The 23783-nt window shown below is 37.7% G+C and overlaps 1 protein-coding gene and 1 long non-coding RNA gene across 3 annotated transcripts in view; one reads left to right on the forward strand and one right to left on the reverse strand.

Annotated features, from left to right (window-relative positions):
- Positions 1 to 158: 158 nt before the first annotated feature.
- On the forward strand, positions 159 to 4696 carry LOC134296281 (uncharacterized). Its single transcript, XR_010002939.1, has 3 exons — positions 159 to 539; positions 2937 to 3058; positions 3395 to 4696. It is a non-coding gene; the product is annotated as an uncharacterized LOC134296281 (long non-coding RNA).
- Positions 4697 to 6716: 2020 nt separating this feature from the next.
- foxk2 (forkhead box K2) overlaps positions 6717 to 23783 on the reverse strand; it is a 50164-nt gene continuing 33097 nt past the window's right edge. The window contains exons 3-9 of one of the 2 annotated variants that reach the window (XM_008104260.3): positions 22902 to 23049; positions 21114 to 21260; positions 19488 to 19681; positions 16636 to 16811; positions 12353 to 12649; positions 11972 to 12166; positions 6717 to 10512 (exon numbers count right to left, since the gene is read on the reverse strand). In XM_008104260.3, the coding sequence (XP_008102467.2) occupies positions 10316 to 10512; positions 11972 to 12166; positions 12353 to 12649; positions 16636 to 16811; positions 19488 to 19681; positions 21114 to 21260; positions 22902 to 23049 (1354 nt within the window). In that variant the 3' untranslated portion in view covers positions 6717 to 10315. Of the gene's footprint in view, positions 10513 to 11956; positions 12167 to 12352; positions 12650 to 16635; positions 16812 to 19487; positions 19682 to 21113; positions 21261 to 22901; positions 23050 to 23783 lie in introns of both variants that reach the window. The other variant, XM_003217149.4, reaches the window with a different exon arrangement.

Below are 23783 nucleotides of genomic sequence, written 5' to 3' on the forward strand. Positions count from 1 at the left end.
GGAGTTTTTTTTAAAAAAAATATGGAGGACTTTTTTTTAAAAAAGGCATGAATATGTTTTTTCCTGTCCCTGTCATGTACTACTAAGCTGCCTGGGTTCATTTTTTTCCAATTTAGACTCTTACAGTTGATGATCACAAAATGTGTTTTTTATCGTTGTTGAAATTTATTCTTTGATTTATTATTGAAGGGGATGTAATTCTCCAAAATACAGTCAGAGAAGGTCTAGACATCCTGGGTAGGACTTATACCTTCTCAGAAGAAAATCTATTTTAGTGGAGAGTAGCTGCACAAATACTGTTTGTTATCTCCTGGAAAAGCTGCTAGGTTTTCTTTAACATTTAGAAACACTGTGTACCTAGTGTATAAAGTTTTTGTAAAGCCACTCATTTGGTAACAGTAGCTGTATTAAACAGATTTGTTTCTGATCTCCATTAGCATTAACTTCAACCAAGATGCTTCTCTCATCTGTGTGTCCAGTGACCATGCCACAGTTCACATATTTGCTGCTGAGGATCCTAAAAGGAACAAACAGTCAAGGTAAGGGGAATTGCAATGACACATAAGTGGTGTATGAATGATTATTTTCTTTGAGAATGAAGAGTTAGTGCTTACTATAAAGGATTGTTCTGTAGAGGTAGAGGAGAAACCATATATGTGTTGCCAAGTGTGTTCCTTTTTTCTCTATTCCATTAGTTAGAACAACACAAGTGCATTGACCACTCATAGAAATTGATTTTGAGAAAGGATCACCATGAAGTTTATTGTTCCCATACTATGCCTAAGTGCACAAGGCTTCTGTGGTCTTGGCGACTCTACCTTGGTTGAAATGATTGCAGACAAATGCCAGATATGTTGTGGTAAACAGCCAGACAGAAATTGATCTTGAGTTTGCCATCCTAGCTTGTACAACAAAAAAAATGAAATAATAATTTAAAAAACTTTATGTATATTCTGCCCTATCTTCCCAAAGGTGGAAATTAAGATCTCAACTCTGCAAGATATTATATACTTAACAGAAATATGAGTTTGGAAATGTTGGACAGAACCCTTATGGGTGGTAGCGAATACATAACCTGCAGTTACGTATTTGCATCTACTACATATTCATGATCCCTATGTAGCTCTGACTGTGAAAGCCCCCCAAATCCCATTTACAGGCAGTTGGGGAGTTACAAATGACTCAAATTAAGAATGGGGGTGAGACAACAGGAAGTAAGAGAAATCTGCCCTTAGGAAGGGAAATTCACTCCTGCAAGAGTTAGCAACCCAAATTTTTCAAAATCCAGTTATCACAGTGACAGAAAGTGAGATGAAATCTTCTGAACAGGGGCCCAGGCAGCAAAACAAACACTACAGTGGTGTTAACCCTTTCATTTGCTATCCAAAGCTAGAAGATATATATTTTTGGCTGGAGTTACACTTAAAAAATGTACCTGTTCCGACTTACATACAAATACAACTTAACAAGAAGCCTACAGAACCTATCTTGTTCGTAACTTGTATTGGTAAACTGCCACGTGACCTTCGCTGTCCATCCTTAACAGCAAATAGGAAGTTTGCAAAGTCTGGCTGGAATCTGCTATGTAGCAATGTAGGATTCTGGAAAAAATATTAAAGTGTCAGTAAATGCATTGAAACAGAAGGAAGTACTCTCAACAATATCTCTGATAAAAACTGTAGAGAAAAAAAGAGACCAAATCCTGGTGCACAAGAGAGATAGGAGTACATTTTAGGCAATACTTTGGAAAATTATGTTCAGTGCTCTTCACACCCAAAAATTAGTCATTATCTTAAGGGCTTACAAATTTTAAGATTTCTGAAAAACATTAAAACATTTTAAACTCCTCTATCTAAATCTTGCTTTACTACACATTTTAACAGACCCAAACATTAATATACAACATAAAGACCTCATTTCTTTTTTGTTTTAAGTAGTCAGGGAACGTATAGCAAACCAGTGGAAAACAGGCAACTCACTGGATGTATTTCTTCATGGTATTCAAATTGATGGGACATGGATTTATCTGAGAAGTTTAGCACACAAGTTTAGATTAAAACAAATGAAGCAAACTTGGGCAGTTTTAAGAAAACATTATTTATTTTCATTGTCCATATGAATAAAAGTGCAGCTCCTAGAAAACAAGCCCCATCTTTTTCTGGATGAATTTAGGGCAGTGCCTTTGGCAAGTATAAGAATAATCAGCGAGTTATGTCATTAACTGCTCTACAACATTTCCTCCAAAAATTGCATTTTATTACATGTGTATTTTTCTATATGTTAAGTATTCTTGCAAATAAAAAATGTAAACAACAAAGCTATGCAGTTTGGCTGTATTCCTTGATTTAACCCCAAGCCCAGGCCTATGGGGATGCTTTCAGCGAATGTTCAGAAACCTGTTTCATCAGACTATAGATTGCATCTGTTTATGGGCAGTACTATATGACTCCTTCATGAAGTACCAGTCAATTTCTGGACAACCCCTCAAGTGCTAGTATGATCTGTAAAGCTTTCGGCAACTTGGAGCTAGGCTGCTGGGAATGCTGCTTTTTCCATGTAAGCCAGTTTAGGGCTTGGATCCTGAAGAGAGGTGTTTTTTTCTTCCTATTCTGTGTCCAAATGGCCTTTGGGGTAGGAACAATCTTCTCCGTGGTCTTTTCCCAGCAAATCAAGCTATTTTTATTCAGACAAGCTTTTGGCTGTTAAGCTTAAAGTTGGTTTTAACTGGTAAGTGCTGTTGGTTAAGTCATGTATTAAAGTGGTTTACTTTTAGATTTTAATGTATAATTTGGCATTACATTATATTTTATTCACTAGCTCAAACTTTATCTGTAGGAAAGGTGAAATATTAGTAAAATGAAAATTTATCAATAAAGTAAATTGTGGCAGTTTGCTGTGGTGCTTGAAATACTGAGGGAACTTTCTGTCTCTTTCAGCTTAGCGTCAGCCAGTTTCCTGCCCAAGTATTTCAGTTCCAAGTGGAGTTTCTCCAAATTTCAGGTTCCCTCTGGCTCTCCCTGCATCTGTGCCTTTGGAACAGAACCAAATTCTGTCCTAGGTAAGGTGTGCATGCAAAAAACAAACAAGCAAACAAACAAAAAACGGCTCACAGAAATACATTTTTATAGCACTATCCTGGGTTTTATTGTGGTTCCATTATTTTGGTGGGCTTTTAAATCCACATTAATCTACTTATGTCTCCTACATTTAAGTGTGAGGGAGTTGATGGGGATACCAAATATGTTCAGACTGCAAGCCATGAAGGCCCAAAGCTGCTACTTGAGATCTCAGCATGAAAAGGCGGCTAAACAATGTATACAGAAACTGATCAATATATAAAAAGCAGCATGGCTAAAGTGCCACTCATTGTCTCCTTCTCTTCTCTCTCATTTAGCAATCTGTGCAGATGGCAGCTACTACAAATTTTTATTCAATCAAAAAGGGGAATGTGCCAGGGACGTCTATGCTCAGTTCCTAGAAATGACTGATGACAAACTTTGACTGGACAGACATCTATAGCAGGGGAAAGATACTGGACCCCCTCCTGATTATTCTCCCCCTCCTCCTCAAGAAACAGCCTCTGACTATCATAGCACTCAAGAGTGCTGCTCAAGATGGGACCGATATCCTCAAGAAGCCCAAGCCAGCATGATATGGAGTAAGCCACAAGGCAGAGAACTGATATGTTAACTATCAACAGCTGGTGTTACATGTTAGATTTGGCTGCTGCTGTTACTTCAATTTTCGTAAAGGTTCTGTAGCCTGTGACATCTGAGGTTTTCTCCGTAGTTGACGAACAAAGCTTAGCGCCTGCCACACAGTAAGGACTGACTCCTCAAAAAGAGGTCAAAATTGAGGTTCTAATGACGTGGTTTGAGATGGTGAGAGCGACTTGTCAGACAAGTTGGAACATTTATACCAGCAGCTTCTGCCTCTACAGGTCTTGTTTCCTCCTAAATACAAGAAACTAATCGGCAAGTGTTTTGAGTTCTTGCTCACCATAGATAAGAATGCTCAAATGCTCATTTCCATACTATTATGAATAGATATTAACTTCATAATGTCATTTGTTAGAGGTGCCAAAATAAATATCCCAAAACATAATTATTGTTGATCCCAATAGCCATTTGTAGGGCAAGAAGTAAGTGGCATAAAACAATGCTGAAGAGTTGTGAAACCGACAGCGTGGCTGGAAATAACCCTCCCTCCAGTGGAACCTTACTCCATTAATGTTGGCATTTAATGTTGTGTAAGAGGCTGTTGACAACAATCCAATGGGCATCAAATGTTTTTGTATTTCTATAGCTCTACGTTGTCCCTCACAATTTCACAGCAGCCCTACCATATGTTGACAATAACCTAAGCTGGTGCCTATAAGAGTAGAAACGATAAAAGCCAGGACACATTTGTATTTCAAATGTTTTGGAAAAGGATGTATGTAGACACTTAATTTGAAATCACTGTCATCTCCCCTTGAAGCACAAATTCAGTTACCTCTTTTCTTAGTTTTACACATGCTTCAAAATTAACTGAAGTCTTAGTTCATCAAGTTGTAAGGTATTGGAATTTGTCATTTAACTAAAGCATATATTCAACTGTCAATTTGCATGTTGCTTTTCAGTGTATATTTAATCATGGAAATTGTTTTGCACATCTTTTGTAATATTCTTTAATTAAAAGTGACTAATTTACTGTATTGTTATGATAAGAATAACACAGAGTATAGTTAGTACTGCAGTTACTGATACTTTCTGCCTAAATGAACATTTAATACATGACATTTCAAACTATAAAACAGGCAAAAACCACAGACTCATAATACGGGACATAGGAAAACAGGATTCAATTCCACATCTCAATTCTTACAATTGTTTTGCTAGCGGCAAACTTACCTGTATGTTGTGTGAAGCATGCTTCTGCCTCATCCCACTGCCGCTGACAGGACTGTTGTAAATGTTAGCAAGTTGATGCCAAAAATATGAGTAGAGGTTTCTCGTGCAGTGTGGCTTTCCTGTACTCTCTCCAAAGACTGCTCAAGGGGAAAGGCACCTCCTGCAGTAAAATGGAATGAGGCCTACAATGCCTGCTCCAGAGTTCGTGGAGTTTGACTTGTGTCTTTCCAATAATAACAGTGATTGAATGCACTTTATACCAATAAGTAACTCCTATTAATCCTGTACTTCTTCACCCACCACTACCACCACCACCACCACCACACAGCTTGGAGATCTGTCATTCCTTTTGATAGCTTTCTTTGCCACTTGTATTATATTTCCAAATTCTGTAATTAACCTTTTCAAGGCCAGACTGTTCAGTCGTTCCTATTTCATCTCTTTAATGTGAGGCAAGATTTGTAGAACTTTGCATTTGAAGGCTGTTGCTTGAGAAACAGTCTAGTGTTCAAATAGAAATGGACAGTTATTTTGTGTGTCACTTGCCTCACGTGGGCTGATTTTTCCTACACCAAGTATTTTCTGCCTCAATTCCACAACAGAATATAAGTATTTTTAGCCTACATGAAAACTACGTATTTAAAAAAAATGCCTTTTGTGCATTTGTTCAGGCGTTTGCATTTGCAAGCAATTTTGATGAATAAACTATTTTTGAAACTGAATTGCAAAGGTCAGAAAAATACATGATTATGATAAGCTGCATTCCATTTTGTGTAAATTACAGAAGGAAAATTTTCAGTTCACATAGCAAAATCAACTGAACAAATACCCCACACATTTGTATCCGATTTTCATATTACTACAGCTGTTGACTGGAATAACCTTGTGTTGCCATCACTGATTCTGAAAGGCATTGGAATTTTACAGACATTCTAACAATTGGCTAATTATTACATATGATTTCTCTTTTAATCTTTTTACCTGTCTATAGGATGGCCCTCTTATCCACATTCATGTTCAAAAAAGTGTTTGTGGGCCTCTCTTGGTCCTCCAGTGTGATTTCATGGTATGCCTCTGGTCCAAGTATAAATCAAAGTACAAAGACCACTTTTGTCCATTATTTCAAGGATCCATGCTGGGTCTTAGAACATATCCCCTGCAGATATGGGCATGCTAATTCCTGTGTATATATCTATGTCCATCAGCTTTGGACAGACAGACTAGTCCATGAAAGACGATTACATAAAACGCTGACCTAGCCAAGTAAGGTTAATTTATAGCCTAATTTGCTGAGAAGGCCAATTTTTACAAGCCTGTTCCTGAAATATGCGAACAATAAGGGTGAGAATTTTACCTTTCACTATTTAGCCATTAAATTCCACTCTTGCCTTAGTATCAGTCAGACACATTTCTCACAAAATGATATGCAATATATCTCTATTTACTTAGGCCCTATTTGTAGCTGGGTCTTGTCAGGCATAAGCCATACCTAACAAGTAATTTTAATGCATATTTAATGTATTCTTTGAGCAGAATAGGCCTTGTCACCAGAATTGGCAGGAGGAACCCCCTGATGAATTGGCAGAAGATCACTTCCATGATATTAAATTGTTTGTTACTGCTCTACCACAAATTCATTAAAAAAACCCAGTTTACAGTACTTTAGCATGAAATAATGGTAGTTTGGGCAGCGACAATACTTAGTAGATCTTTGGTAGAAGCACAATCCAATTATGGAGACCGTAGGGATGATTCTAAGTTAAAACCACACTGCAAGCAAATAACAATATAATCACAAAGGCACATACAACACTAAGACCAGAATTTATGATTAGAGGTCATGTTTCATATTTCTTCATACATAGCTTATAACAGTACCACTGTTCAGAATTTACACAGAGCCGCCTCTTGAAAATAGCTGAATGGACGATGTAAATAGCTGTAGTCATTATAGCCCTGTTGCCTAGCAGCACTTTGCCCACATGAATTCAGTTGCTGTTAGGACACTGAACATACGAGATCAAAGTATTTCATGTCAGGAGCTGTGTTCTTAGACCCACTTTGACCAGGTATCTAAAGGAGTCCTCAAATGGTCACATCTGTCTTCTATCAGAGTGAATTAAAAATATATCTGCTCTCAGCCACCTAGAAGCAAGCAGCAAGCAACACATGATATACTGTTCAAGCCAGGCCTCACCTGGAGCACTGCACCCAGTTTGGGTATTTCATTTTAAGAAGAATATAGACAAATTGGAGCAGGTTCCGAGAGGATCAACACAGGTATGAGGTATGGAGAGCAAAACAGATGAGCCACAAAGGGCAGAGCACGTGTTCCCTGCTATATTAAAAGGTAGGATCCAGTTTAATGGTTTTAAGTTACAGGAGGGTAGATTTCTATTGAAGGAACTTCTGGGCAGTAAGAACAGTTGAGCAAGGAAACCAATTACCTACAGAAGTGGTGGCGGCTGGACAACTATTGTGGGTTATGTGTGGGGTTGGACTCAATAGCCTTAGAGGCAATTTCCAACTCCATGGTTCTGTGATTTTATGATGCTTTGGTGCTTTTTGGTTCTTCATCTTTGTAGAAGTGTTAAAAAGTACACACATGAGAGCAAACTCTGTATTTCTTAGTGGATTAGCACTGTGATTGCATACATTTCTTTTACTCTGTGGTCAGCATAAAAGCCATGAAATTACATTAGCTAATTTTAATATTCAAGGCTTCCCATCACTGACAGGGGGGGGTGCTCTGACAGTGATTCTAATCCCATATTCAGAAATTGCACACACCTTTGCGTATGCCAGTGCAATTCAGAGTGGACTGATGCTGGTATATGAGCCACAGGCTACTGGTTCACAGTTAATTTCCAAGTAACTATGTAAATATAACAAAACATAGCACAATATACTGACAGACCTTGATACATGGTGAGTTGATGGCCACAACCTCAGACAATTTAGGAAGCACTGACCTACGTAACGAGCCTGTTATTCAATTTCTTTAAAACAACTGTAACATTAAAAAGTATTCGGATATGCTGAACTATTAGGGGTTTTTGCATATAAGCTATTTGTGGCTATAAGAAATGACTACTGCATGTTAAAATCGTGTAAACATTCCCAGCAATCGGGCCAAAGTATTGGAGTGTTTTGCTCTAACCAAGTGGATGGACAAAAATGAAAAATAAAAGGAAGGTAAAAAAAGTGGTTCAAATGGAAATGCACCCATTTTGGAACTACTTTGAAAATAACCTGCATTTTTATCTGCAGCTTGATTCCTGCTAGGCACATTTAGCTTCGCATAGTCAAACAGGACAAGAAGAATTCCTTAGCCGAGGGAATTGGCAATGGGGAGATACAACTGCCTGCTTTTTAATGTCTTCTCATGGACATTGACGAATAACATGTAAAAGGATTAAATCCTCCTATTTCAATATTTTACATCTTCTCTGCCTAGCTCATAAACTACACTGACTCTATCAGAGAACTTTAGGGATACGAGTTATTTAGAATGAATTAAAAGAATTTCAGCAGATTTTATTTTTTATTCAAAAAACTTGCAGTCGTTTGCCTAATAATCATGAAATAGTAGTTTTATAATCATTTTGCCAATATAATTCAATATAGTTCCTTCTAAATAAGATAACCACAGCACAGAAAATAGAATGCTGCAGATACATAAATTGTTTTGTTTCACCAACTTATAGTGGCTGTTATAAATTCAGCTAGTGTACATCCATTTTTCATAATCTTTTTAATATGTATTGTCTGCATTGACATTGTGACAGCTCTATTGTGGGGGATAACATGATACTTGGTACAGATTTCTTATATTTGGTCTTCAGATAAAACAGTTTCCAAAAAAACCTGACTAAATATAAGCCATTCCAATCCATTTCAGTCCATCATGAAAATACAGATTCCTCTTGAAATGAAAAGAAACAGCCCACATAAATAATGGTATAGCCAAAATAGGACAAATAAAAGATTAAAGCCCAGTCTTCACATTTAACTCACCTTAATATGTGAAGGGACAAGACAAAATATGAATTAAAGACAAACAAACTGTCTTAGCTTTTACTTCAGTTTTGAAACAGAAGGTGGATTCTACCATTACAACTTTGAGAAGTTGTCTTTAAAATGTTCAACTTCTGAACACACATTAAAAAACACATTTATTATAATATAGTAGCCACTGTTAGAAAACCACAATAGCTACTTTTAAGACCTCAGAAGGCCTGTGTAGGACATCAAAAGTTAAGGATAAACTCATCAGATTAATCTCTACTAGTGGGTGCTTATGCTTAAAAATACTAAATATCTGACAAGATATTTTTTCTTTTTAAAAGGACTTGTGATAAAGAACCTTCTTTTTTCCTAAATGAAGACCAGTCTGTTATTTTAAACATACACAATATTCAGCAAATCTCTTGTTTTACTTGAGACTGGAAAAATATGCCAGGGACAGTCAAAGTCAACACAAAGTAACAAACAGCAAAAGGTAGCAAGAAAGAGAAACAGGTAAGTGCAGCTCTGGTCAAATTCATAGCAGTTCTTTACGTCAGTTAACGGCTCATTTACACTGTATTTCTAATCAGTTACATGCAAGCCCAAAGAAGCATTTGATCACTACACAAGGTAATAAAATTTGATTAAATTTATCAGGCAACTGCTAAAATATGAAAATCTGCAGATGTAACAAATTAGCTTTGTTTGAACTTTAACAGGACAAAATTAAATCATTCCATTGGTTAAAAAACCCTACATTCAGTTTTACCAAACAAAACTTCACATGAAAAGTATTGTGTGATTCCAAAGTTTCTGGAGTAGAAATGGAGTGATCTGAAATGTCAAAGACCCCATTATTTTGAAAAACAAAAAGAAAGTACACATCAAAAATTTCTAATTCCACATGTGAACAACAAAATACTGCATATCTACCAACAACTGCATTGGGTAGGTTGTTATGAAAGGCTAGCTGCCAAGATGTAGGAAATGCCTCCTTGCCCTCTGTTCCCTTTGAGGAATTTACAATCATTTGAAACCCAGTCTCACGAAGCTTTTCTCATGCTGTGATGTTCTCAGGTAACTCCGTCATTAAGATAATCCAACAGAGGTTTTTTAAGTTGCCGTCTTCCCCAACTTTGTATCTCTCAAAACAGAGTCACTTCAGACGGGCAAGGAGTAGGGAGGGGAAAGGGGGTCACAGCCTCTGGAACAGGAGGTTTCACACTTCTTCTGTGGGTGTGTTTACGGGGTGTGTTTTAAATTAAGGAGTCCTAAGGCCACCTGTGTTTCTCAGTGCTGAAAGTTGAAGTCACAGGGCCCCTATCCCCACCATAAGGGGAAATGTTCAATATTATGGGTGTTAAAATGTCTCCTTTTGGCACCATGGAGCATTATTTTAAAAATAATTATTCCTCCTAGTTCTGGCCGCTGTGTTCACTCACTGCCACTGGTGGGGTTTCAACATTCACGGCTATAACTATGCTTTCTCCGTCCTCTGTTTTGATACGTTTCAATTCTTGCTGTTCAGACTGGTCTCCGTTCTGACGTTTCGTTGGAAGTGAAGCTGATGCAGATGCGTGGGTTGCTAACATATGGAGAGGACTTGCGGCAGCTGCAAAACAGAAAGGAAGAGAAGACACTGTCAGCCCAGGCAAAGTTCATACACAGCACCTTGAGAACAAGAACAAGTTTGACCTCAAGACCAGCACTTGGATATCATGAAAACCTTAAGTCTCTCATATTTAGGAACTATCCTAATTTCAGTTACAAATAAAATAGGTTCTAGTTTTCCACAACAGAGACAAGTAATGAAGCCCAAAGTACTCAGAGCATCTTACACATTCCTAAAGATGTGAACATTACCAGTTGGCTTTGGATTCTCTTTCCAACATACAGTGTATGTGACTTTGATTTCAAAACTAGATGGCTCTGTGGAGTGCAGTTTGTCTAGAAGAACATAAGCAAAACATATCTAGACAAGCAGAAAGAGTTACATACTTCTACATCTCCCAGTCTTAACTTGTAACCGAAAGTGAAGATCAAGAAACTTGTAAACGGATAGTGAAAAGGCACATGAGGTGGGATAGAGGTGAATGGGCTTCACGATGTCCACACGATGCAAGGGGATGATTCACCCTTAAACATTCCAGGCCGCTTAACACAGACTTATCCTATGTTAAAAAAAAGTTCCAGAACTCACCCACACTTTGCGATAAAACAGCTGGGTCAGTCCCAATTCAGTCATCTCATATTCCCTGGGTTTGGGCAGCTTAGGGACAAGGGATGGCACTTACGGTCCCCTATATGTCTGGTTGAGTGGGGATCTGAGAGTGCAAAATGGTTGGAGGTCATCACTCATCTCATCTATTGATGCTGGCCGGAGCACCAGAGTGATCGGAGAAGGAAGAGGAGGAGGGAGGTGGAAATTATCCCTTCTTTCCCCTCTCCCATGTCAACCTGGCATGCCTGCCAGCATCAGTAAAAGTGGCAAGTGATGAAGTATCTCGCTTGGTGGTTGCCACTAAAATAAGGACACCAAGCGGACTGTAAGGGTAGAGGTCCAGTGGTGCTTCTTGGACCCCATCTATCCATGAGGATGGCATGTTGTCACACAGTGCAGACAGCCACCTGCTGCCATGCCAGCTGATCCAGAGTACCTCACTCCAGTCAACTCTGAGGTACATGGCCCATGTAGATGAGCCCCTAGAATGCAAACATACTAGTTATGTCTAAGTAAGTGCTTAGGAATGAGTTTGTAACATGCTAATCAAGGTGACCAATTGCAACATGCACACTTTCCTCCAGCAGACAAGAGTTCTTTCTCCCACCCTGGACCTTACACAGATATATAAACCTCACTAGCCTAGTTTCCAACAGACCTCACAACATCTGAGGATGCCTGCCATAAATGTGGGTGAAACATCAGGAGAGAATACTTCTGGAACATGGCCATACAGCCCAGAAAACTCATAACAACCCAACAGATCATAGATTCTGGGCACCATAATTATCCAAGAAAATTTGCAGCATTCCCATATATCACTCCAAATGCTTACCACTGTTAGCCTGACCTTGAATTGTTGTGGTGATGGGTACTATATGTGTTCCATTCTGGGTGACAGTTTTTATTGGTAGCTGGTGTTGACCTAGAGGTGCTTGTTGTACTAGAGTAACCGTTTGTAAGGGTGTCGTCTGTGATGTCTGAATGATCCGACTAGCAGCTCCTAGAGTTGTATGGCTAATGGCTGGTATCGGTTCCACTTTAACTGGAGATGTGGAAATAAAGACATGTTAAAATCAGGTTCGATCTAAAGTAGAGAACAAGTGTCAAACTTTGCATATATATATTTAAAACAGCATAGCATTAAAACCAGTTTTTCCAATTATATCCAAGGGAAGAGAAAAATATTTGGACTCCATTCGCCCTAGGGAAAAGAGCGCCAAATTCTCACCTTTCAATTCATTGTGGTCTCCATTCTCTTGAGGTTCCCCCTTCGGCTGGGTCACCACTGCTGCTTGGGTGACCACTGCTTGTCCAGCTACAGTGTAAGTATTTGCTGGTGCTAATCCAGTCACATTAGTGACAGACACAGCTGGGATTTGATGAACAACATGAACTGTCTGTACTACAGGCTGCTGGGATGTCGATGTTGTCACAGGAGTAGCAACAGTGTATGTGACAGGTTTCAGCGTTTGGGGTAGCTGCCTCTGTACAGTAATTAAAACTGGCTGACTAGATAAGGGTGATCCTACCAAAAAAAAACAAAACAAAACACAAAAAGAGGTTATGTATTCTGACATAGAACAATTAACTATTTCTTCCTTGAATGAAGGGAGGGGAACATTTCTCCCTCCCCTCCTGCAGCTTCTACAACTATCAGAACAATTAATAATGTAGTCAGAAACTGTATTTGTTCTGTTTCCAGACGTGTTGCAGCCACTAAAACTTGTGAGAACAATTGTTATTACAACAATCTTTGTACTCACACATAAAAAGTCATTTATTTTTCATTTCATACTTTTCGTATTATTATTATCATTGAATTTATTTATTTTTTTACCTTTTCCCATCACAGAACCCAAATTTAAGCATGGAAGGCCAGGGGCTCAGTGATTATCATTGAATTTAAATTTTTTTACCTTTTCCCATCACAGAACTCAAATTTAAGCATGGAAGGCCAGGGGCTCGGTGATAAAGCATACATTCTGCAAGAAGGAAGTCCTAGATCCAATCCCTAGCTTTTCCAAGTGCAACTATGAAACTGCCCTGTCTGAAACTCTACTGTAAATTCCCATCTGGCCCACCGGCTTCACCCGCAAGCCCCAATATCCCCCCCCCCCCTTTGGCATAGAAAAGTGCTATTCGTCTCTACAGCCTAGACAACACAGGGGGACGTCTATGCTATAGCAAGACCAGCAGTCTCCAGCATCATTCGGGCTTCCATAAAGGGCACAATGAGCAAAATATTCTATGCTGACATTCTTCTAATCAAACCAGCTGCTGGTTGTTCAACTGACTCTCCACCAGTTTGCCAGCCAATCCAACTACCATCCTACAATCTCTTATATTTGAAAAAAAAAGGGCAGTGGCAAAGTCATATGGAGTGGCCAGATGTAGTGCTGAGGATATGGTACATATACTGGTTAATTGGAAGTGAAATTGCTACTGGATTCCTAAGCTTAAATAATTATGCTATTCTCATGATTCTATGACAACTGCTCACTTGCCAGGGAAAGACATAGATCTGAAGGGAAGTCCTACCGAACAAAACTTCTTAAACTGTAAACTGCAACCCCATTTGGGGTACCCTAACTGAATCTGGAGGTTGTGAAAAAAATAGTGTACCTTGCCATTTAGTGGCTGTCTTAGACATGTACATGAATCTGTTAGCAATGACATGTAGCAAATGCCTCAGCTGGACTTCATAAACAGAAAATTGCCCTGCCTTGTTAAACAAGCTTTGCAAATGCCGATTTTGCTTGATGGCTATTTTTTCAGTTTCTGAAATGTTTCTCTTCAAATTTTAATTCTAAAAAACTAAGCTGGGTTCAAAAACATACTCAGTTTAAATCAAAAACGTCAGTCATCTGCCATTAAAAATTCAAGAACAATTGGTCTGCAACCTTTGCAGGAAGGAAACGACTAATGCCACCTGTTTTTCTGGGGGAGGGGGGGGGAGGAAAAGACCTGGATTGTGTGCAGCTATGTGAACAGACCATGATGAAAACAAGGAGGAGGTGGGTGTGAGTCCATTTCAGGCAACCTGGAAGCTTTTAAATTGAAAGCACAGGCCCTCATTGTGGTCCCCCAATTCAGGAGAAAAAAGGAGAGTCAAGAAAATATATTTTGCCATGTGATGTTGCAAACGAAACATGCCAGCAAGGCATGAAAAACACTGAAGATGCACTAATCCTGCAGTATCAAATGTTCAGCCAATATTTAATGATTTGTATAAAAATAAAAAGCACATTTGTCTCAGTAGTATGCAAATTTGCTTTCAGCTTTAATAAATGATAAATTTATATTATACAAAAGATTTGTTTTAATATAAATTTCTTTATGGTGTATTATTAATAAATGTTTTATTTGTATACCTATTTTATATACCATATACCTAAGGTCATGTCAAAATTTCCCAGGCAAAAAGGGGTTGGAAGCTAAAAAAAAACGTTTAACAAGCCTTGCTTAAAAAGTTGGAGCAAGTTAGCTTTCTGTTGCTCCAGAGACTAGGACACAAACCAAGGAAATCAACCTGCAAGAAAGAGACACCATTTAAGAACTACCGTGTTTCCCCAAAAATAAGACAGTGTCTTATATTATTTTTACTCCCAAAGATGCACTAGGTCTTATTTTCAGGGGATGTCTTATTTTTCCATGAAGAAAAATTCACATTTATTGTTGAACAAAAAAATGAATATTTATTCTATACTGTACCGTAGTTGTCATCACAAACCAACATAACCAAATCAGACAAACTGTGACTTCTGTCAAGAATTTCTTGTTACTACCATTATTTCAATATATAACTGGTATGTACATTTACCAATCCTGCATGCTATGGTGTATTGTTTAGTGGGCGCTGGGCATGCGTCCAAACAAAACTTTGCTAGGTCTTACTTTTGGGGGAGGCCTTATATTTAGCAATTCAGCAAAACCTCTACTAGGTCTTATTTTTGGGGATGTCTTATTTTAGGGGAAACAGGGTAGGAAGAAGTTCTTGACACTAATTGTTATCTCCTACTGGAAGTGACTTTAAATGGGTGTTTAAACAGACTTTGGATTGCCATTTTTGGAGAGTTCTTTAGCAAGGAGTTGGATTAGATGGCCCTTGCAGTCCATCCCATTATTAAATAACATAGAATCATAATTTAATTTTCTTTAAAACAACTACCTTGTGTAGACCCTGAAAATAAGACATATGCTTTACTGTTGAACAAAATCAAGTATCTTTACTTTTTTGTCTCTTCAGAGTAAACATGCATTTCATGATAAACCGCAGTGCTTTTTTTGTTTTTTTGGGGAAAAAAAGGATTTTGGTTTGTTTGTTTTTAAATGTAAGCATCTTCTGGGATCTTAAAACATGCTAACACAACTGATTCTTTGGAAATTGCCTTTTTAGAAATATCTGCCATGAATTCAATGGTTGACCTTGGGTTTCTCTTACAGCCTCCCAGACTGACCATATAAGACCCAATGATTCAGCGCTGTTGTTAATGCTGGACCAGGAAGATTCAACCTGGCAGGGTTACTGTGAGGATAAAGGGAAAATAAAAGAGCCATGTACAGTACCTTGTGCTTGCTGAAGGAAAACATATATTCAAGTAACAAATAAATAAATAGTCACTCAGGCATGATCTGTAGCAACACAAATGTAGATTTCCTCTTGTACTTGGGGGCCTGTCCAGCTTATACTTTATGGGTGCATATAGCAATGATGGTTCTCTATGGCTCCTTGAGCCACTATCTGTGATCAGTTTATATTGGTAGACTATGAATTTCTAAGCAAACACAGCACATTTCAGCAAGCAGATTACTCTGTGAACAAGGAATGAAACATTTTAAATCTGTAAGTAAGGAGTGAAACAGGGTATTTTAAATTAAACCTTGCATTCCAGCCATGCATTTGTGCACCCTTACTATATTATTGGGAGACAGCTGTCTAAACAGCGTATCTTTATATCATTACTTTTGGAGCCAATTCATAGATGAACTTACATTTCCATGTTTATTTGAATATATCATCCGAGAATCTTACTTGGTAGAGACACAAGTGTTCTGTGTTCAAAAATTTGAACATAGCATGCCATCATATCTTCTATGTGTAGTTATACAGATGTCCATGATGGCAAGACAAATAGCCTATTCATATCAACAGTACTGTCCTTCCTAAAATCAGGCCAGTGTTGGCATAGAAAGGAGACACTTTGTGACCTCTTGACAGCCATGAATATTTGAAGTAATCAATATATGCCAATATATCCCACTACAACAGACTTTATGCTACTTGAAGAACATCACTTTGGACACTGATGTGTGTTTCAACTCTTGCCTATATAGTGATGATTTTATTCACAGTAGGAATTTCAATCATTCGCCAAAAATAGTACATTTACACATTTTATTTTCATTTAATTCATTTCCTTTTTTAAAAAAGCAAAGCCTACCTCATATTCTCATGAGTCTACATAGTGTTAATTTTATAATATTTGAACACAAAAACTATGACAATCTCACCTGGGGCACTCTGTGCAAACCGTGCTTCTTGTATTACTGCTAATTTTGGCTGAATAGTGTTAGGCTCAGGCTCCATTGGGACAGGAGACCCTTCCCTTGACAGAGACTCTGGGGTCTGAACACCACTTGAGTGAGCAGATAACACTCCAGAATGATTAGGGGAAGCTGGGGCACTTCTGCAAATAGATAACAACACAAACTACTTTAAAATTAATAATTGGGATTAGTTAGCTACCTCTTTCACACACAATCATTTAATGCATATATTTTTCACAAGAAATTCTATGTTTGCTGGTTAAATGAAACTACACATTCTGTATTGTGTATAAATCACTGACGTGAACTAGATCGCTTCTGCTGAAGAGCATAAGATGGGAAAAGACAGGACAGAAGAACATGACTTAGTTCTTAAATTAACAGAACTGTATGCCCTGTAGGATCATCAAATACAATTTTCTCTAAATCAGGTACCTCTGTCTTAGCTTTGGTCTTATCCACTCTCCTTGGCTTTCCTAATACAGAGCTTGCTTCGAATTTTAACTATTTTAATTTAAGCATTATCAGAGCTGCCACTTTCTTTAAGAGAAATCCTTGCATAAACAGATGTGAATTGAGAAGTATTACCTGTACCGAAATAATTGCTAACTTTTCATTAAATATTTTGTCTTACAGAAGTGCCTAGACATGATGAAATCTAATTCTTAGTACAGCTTAAACTATTAATGAAATCTTTCTGAAAATAATTGTTTGAAAAAAAGCTATTCCCAAACAACCAGAGGTATGGTGCCAGCTTGTAGAAAAAAGTACTCCTTCTTCATCGAAGATATTAGGTTGCCTCCATACTTAATCATGCTTAAAGAATACACTTCTGAACTCGCAAAAGAATCACAGAGTTGGATGAGACACAAGGGCCATTGAGTCCAACCCCCTGCCATGCAGTAACACGAGTTACTGATGACTCTGCACTGATTTCAATAGTCTACTTGAAACATGGTTAAGTCTGGATCCAACTATTACAAAATACAACTCAAGTTGACAGGTAGTCTTATTCCCAGAACAAAGGGAGGAGAAGCATCCAAAGGGGATCAAGTCAGAACTCCTAATCTAAAGTAGTATCTTCCCAACACTTAATTTAGAAGATTGTCTTTCAGAACAAAACAATTGCTGCCTGCTTCTTGTGATAGGGCTCAAATATACTTTACACAGGATGTCTGGAACTAAACCTTCCAAAGTGTTTTAATAGGGAAAAAAGGCTTCTGAAGAGGTTAATGGTGGTGGTGGTGAAGGGGTGTTCAGCCCAAACCAATTTTTTTTGCTGCAAATCAATCTTCCTTCCCCGAGCTTTTAAATTCCATGCTTTCAAACATGTATTTGTAAGGGATGCAAGAATTCCCTACAGTACAAGGGACAAAGCTAGCAGGAGACTGTGGCTTGGAGCACAGAAAAAGCAACTCAGGGAAAGCTACTCCCTGCTTTACAGTTTCTTCACTCTGAAGCATTTCTTTCTGGTTACAAAAGAAAAAAGACCATTAGATATGACAAGATAAGTTCAAAGGGAGTATGGAGAAAGCATGGCTCAAGCTATTCTGCAAGCTAAACATAACAATTTTCAATCAAAGGCCATTGTGAATTTGTTTTTCACTTCTGCTACCACACACATTAACTCAGTTAAGAAAACCTCTGACAAAGAAGCCCCTTTTTACGAAGTCTTTTTTTACATTCACCCATTCTCTCTTTTCTTCTTCATACTCTGTCTAGTCTTTTTTGTTTTAAGCAGCATCAGCACTGGAGAGATGGAGAAGGCAGGCTGGAGGAAAATAGGCACTTGATGCTAGGTTGCAGTTTTGTGTCTTCAGGAAATACGCAAATAATACAGCAAACAGACAAAAAGGGGAAAGCAAATCAGCCTGCCTCGGGCAGCTATCCCCATTATATTAAAGAAAGGTAGATTTATAGGCTTGGCCACCAAAATGTAATCATGAGAAAAGTAATGATGAAAATAAAGAAAATCTATGAAAGAGGATTTCAAGTGGTCTCTAGAAAATTAAAAATGCTATTGTTTATTTAAGCAATTTTTACCTAAATTAGTTGTTTCATGTATTGTTTGAACATTCCATCTTCTGGAACATGTTATACTGTTGCTCTTTTTATTAAGATATAAAAAACTTCACCTATTCTTTCTATGTTATCTCTAGTTCTAGTATCTTTTTGGGGGGAATTTTTATTCGTTGCTAAAGAAGAAGGAATTCCCAGCAACAATTTTACTTTGTTAACTGAGGTATGCCTGGGACGACCACTTACTGGATATTCCTCTAAGTAGCAACCATGTGGGAACAGGGGATTTAGGCAATTGCTACACCACTAATGCAATTCAAAACTTGTGACAATGAAGTAGTGGCACCTTGTGAACCAAACACATGCAAATAACCACCACAAAGAATGCTTGGAGGCAACTGAGAAATGTACTGTGCTACATTTCAAAAAGGACTAAAATTGAAAATAAGCAGCATTACCAGCCAATATGAGATTCTGGGGAAAATGTACTATCTCAAATAAGAATATTAGTTTATTTATGTATTGGCTTTGTACATTTCTATAATGCCTATCAGCATGATGTACAACCCATCAAACCTCAAGAAGAAATTTTAATGGCTTCTCAGCGCAAATCAGTCAGGTGGAATGTCCCTCCCATATTTGGGAAGAGTGTTGTTGTTACAAACTTACTTTAGCCTTAGCAATATTTTCACTTGAAAAGAACTGTCATTGCTCTATACCAAAGAAAATCCTGGTTTATACTTAAGGTGACACCCCTGCAGGTGTATTTTTTTAAGTCCCCAACTTGAATTCCTTACCTAGAAGAGAGAGGTCCCAGTGGGGTTCTAAAGCAAGGTACTCCCCTTGGCCGCCTTTTCCTAAAAGCCTGCTCTATCAATTTGCTTTCAGAGGCAGGATCTATCCTCCAGAAGGAGCCTTTGCCTGGTTCTTCCTGGGAACGTGGTACTTTGATGAAATAACGATTCAGAGAAAGATTGTGACGTATTGAATTCTATGGGATATAAAAGATATACAGAAATCATCCATCTCTTCAGTATCAAGCTGGAATGTGGCCTAATACAAAGATCTCTACTCCGAACACATACAGTCCTCAGTCATTACACATTCATTAGGTAACTCAGTCTTTCACTGTAATTTTGGAGGGAGGGAGCATGGGATTATTTATACGCCCACAAATACACTACATTCTCAGATCCTCTATTAACAATTAATGGAAGTCTTAATGGAAGTTTACTTAAGGTAAACCATTCAGAAATTTTGTTGTATCAAGTGGCATATAAGTACTTCAAATAGTAGGATTATCAAATATCTTTAAAAACCACCAAGATTTAAAACTCTTATGGGGAAGCTGTTGACACTGCTTAGTGGTTTTACATCATCATATCTTTTCCCTCAAATCTATCCACAAACTCATTTTCCTCTTCACCAACATATTATACCAGTCTATGCTTTCAAAGCCATCTTGGTTTTGTCCTACCATAGCTTTGAAACTTACAGTGTGCTAAACACCTGTCACACATACAGCAATGTCTTTGAGTTTCTTCAGAATCAGAGAAGATTAACTTCATTGAATCAGAAAAGCATGGAAAAATGCAGGCACCCCCTGCTTGCACCACCATGGACAAAAATGTAAAGACATAGACATTAATCCTAAGGCATTCTCCATTAAATTTGTATTTTCTTCACTCATTCTAGTCAGTTGTATAATGTTTCCAAAATCTGCGTCACCACTTTTGCATCCTCCATGTCAGTCCAACTTGTACAAGAAAAAATCCCAGAGTCAACTTCACTCTTAACAGCTATTAACAGGCCTCTTGCAAAGATCAAGGGCAATGTCCAATTAAATCAGTCTGTTAACAGAATAACATCCACCTCCCAGCACAGACCCCCATTCCCTCCAAAAGTGTGCTGCGGCAAGCTGAGGACTCTTCAAAGAAAGTTTTGGAGGCACATAAGATGCCAGGATGTTCAAATTATGCTGTGGAAGCAAAAATGTGCTCATGCAATGATGAAGATAACCCTAAATAAAAACATTCAAATCAGAGTATGCGTTATTCTGTTTTGAGTGTTTATGCTAGTGGAACCTGGAGATGACAGCACAGAATTCTCAATTATGTAACAATGGCAGCTCCTGCAGTCATATTGCTTTTAATGTACTAGTGTCCTAGACATCTAGTTCTGGATATCACCTTTTTTAAACCCTTCTTTCCCTAAAGCCATGGCATTCTTTGTAGCTGGGAATTAGCTGAAAAGTGCAGGGTATTTTGGTGACAAAACATAGAATAAATTGTTGTTTCTATATATATAAAAAAGAGAGAATCATATTGCAACATTTTAGAAAACTGAAACAGCTAGTAGTTTTGTTTTTGAAAGCGCTAATGCTATTTTGTTATTATATCTGAAACCACACTAGATAGATTTACCTGCCAGCCCTTGTCTGCTGTCCTGTAGTAAGGATAGTTTTTAGTTATGTGCGTATATATTCCATTTAGTGTAAGTTGCTTATCAGGTGCCATGGTAATTGCTTGTACTATTAGTTGTGCATAGGAATAAGGTGGCTTGGAGTCATCCTACAAAAAAAGAAAAACAAATAGTTCCATTATAAAATCAGTTTCTCTCTTAATCCCTTTAGTAATACTGAAATATCTGTATCTATTGCTTTATTTCAATATAAAAAGTAAAGTATGAATAGATGAACAGTACATAGAAACTATCTTTATGATATTATGAATGGGTGTGAAGGATTTTTGTGACACTACACATATAACAGCTTGTGGTCTTGAAGTGCAGATCCCGAGATTCCCCCCCCCCCCCCCCCGGAGGCATACAGTGTACTGACAAGGGGTCTATGAAGGCTTGAAGAAAAGTTATGAACTTCTACAGTTAAAAGGGGAAGGTGGGAGAAAATAGTCAATTGTTGATTCTATGGAAATCTATGTAAGGAGAGGTGGCAGTGAAGAGAGAGGGACTATCTTATACATGCATAAAAGCGTTTCTCTCTTACTCTTCCCATTTGTGCATAGGAGAAATGTATTTGCATATGGATAATGATTGATGAGGAAACACAGAGGACATTCTGTTAAAAAGATGTGATGAGAAGGAGGAGGAAAAGACAGGGCGAAGGCTTGGAAGGGGGATTGAGTTGGGGTGAAGAAAACGAGACTGAGGGAAATTACATTTTCTATGTTAACTGGTTTGTTAGAAGTGTATCAGCATAATAAAGACTATGGATGTGCGTTTGCTGGAAGAAAAAAAGTGAAGCAATATCTTTGCAGTTTTACATTATAAATAATATGCATTATTCATAACCATGTGTACTGCTGGGTCACTGTGTCAATGTTAAAGAGTATTTCATCCCAAGATGAAAAGAATAGCCTCACATAGAAAGAAGCAATACCTGAGGAACAGTGTGAGCATTTCAGGTGGGACTGCCATGGGTGGTGGTTATTGGGGCAACCATCATAGTGTGATTTTGTAATGTAAATTATATTATACTTTTTAATGTACTATAATTGTGAAGCTGGTTTCCAAACAGTACCAAATCCATCTAAACAAATTTTACAGGAATAAAAAACATGCTGAAGATGTGCATTCCTTTGCTATAAAATGCAATTTTCCAAGCCCTGTACCAAAACAATTTGATACATTTTATAGTTTTGATCTGTGCACGATATTCTACTCCTAGCCAACAATGTGCTACCACCTATAACCCATTTTTCATTTTTTTAAGTTTGGTATCTTTTAGAAACAAACTCCACATCTCTGTTAAAAATACCCAGAGTATCTGGCAAAATAACCTGTTACAATTTATTCCTGTAATGTTAGGATTACTTACTTTATAATTAGAGCAATGTTGTAATGCTCATTTTCAGCATGTCACACACAAGGCTGCTAAGTGGTAGAAAGGATTTCTGTTTTGTCATGTTGTTCACACTTTTAATTAATACGATATTCAAAATGTGTTAGGTTCTCCATGAGAAGACATTTTTCTTTGCATCCCACAGTCTGCACCCGCCACAAATAAAATAAATATTATATGACAAGCAAATCTAAATGGATGCTTTTCAGTGCAGATTGTTTTTCAGTCTGAATTACTAAATCATATTTAGGGATTATTGCTACTTTCTCTTTTTCTAACCAAGTCATTTCCAGTAGTATAAAGAGTAGACTTGAGTATCAGTTTTACCGTACAAATTCTCATCAAAAATTACCTTTGGGCTATCTCCCCCAGATGCTTCCTTGTCATTTTCTGACTGTGAATTGTCAGCCATTAGATGTAGGTCAGATGATATTACACGACCCATTTTGTACCCTGAAGAACCTGCGCCACGAGGACTAGATGGGCAGGAATTTGCAGCACTGGGGAACAGAAAGATGAATCAGCCATGCCACTATTGAGTAATTCACCACAAAATGGTATATATCAAACATCTGATACATACAGTAACTATGCAATTAAAGTGTCTGATATAATTTCTACTGGAATCCTTTATTGAAACAACCAACAGACCAACTCAGCATCATATGCTTTTGGTAGCTTTAGTGGAAAAATAATCACTGGGACCCCAAATATGAAAGTACTATTTTATGAATGTGAAGTAGCCACACATGTTAAGGAACAGTTCTTTAAAGTTCAACATGTACACAACACTATTTTCAGGGCATCTTAAAACAGCATGTGGCCTACAAATGCTGTTTCCAATACACATACTGCTCTCCTCAAAATCTGTAACTATACAAGAAGCAACAAAAAAAGAGCTCATTTAAGGTGGCAGAATAAGGAAACAGGAAAGAATAAGACTTACAATTTCTTACCAACAAGCCAGTGTATTTCTACAAGTAACCCGACTACTCCCATTTGCAGTGTGAACAACTAAATAAACCTGTCACCCATGGTGTGTGTACTGAAACAATCAAATGTCAACGAGTATTATTCCTCAAGAAGCTTGAGAAACAACCCTACTATAGGTTATTTGACTAGTTTAGTCGTTTATTCCACCCCCTCCAGCTATCCTATGACATTTTAGCATTTATTAGTATACACACAGATACTGAGATCTGAAAATACATTTTATTTCAAATTTGAATAGAAT

The sequence above is a fragment of the Anolis carolinensis genome, chromosome 2 (assembly GCF_035594765.1).
Source record: "Anolis carolinensis isolate JA03-04 chromosome 2, rAnoCar3.1.pri, whole genome shotgun sequence".
Lineage (NCBI taxonomy): Eukaryota > Metazoa > Chordata > Lepidosauria > Squamata > Dactyloidae > Anolis > Anolis carolinensis.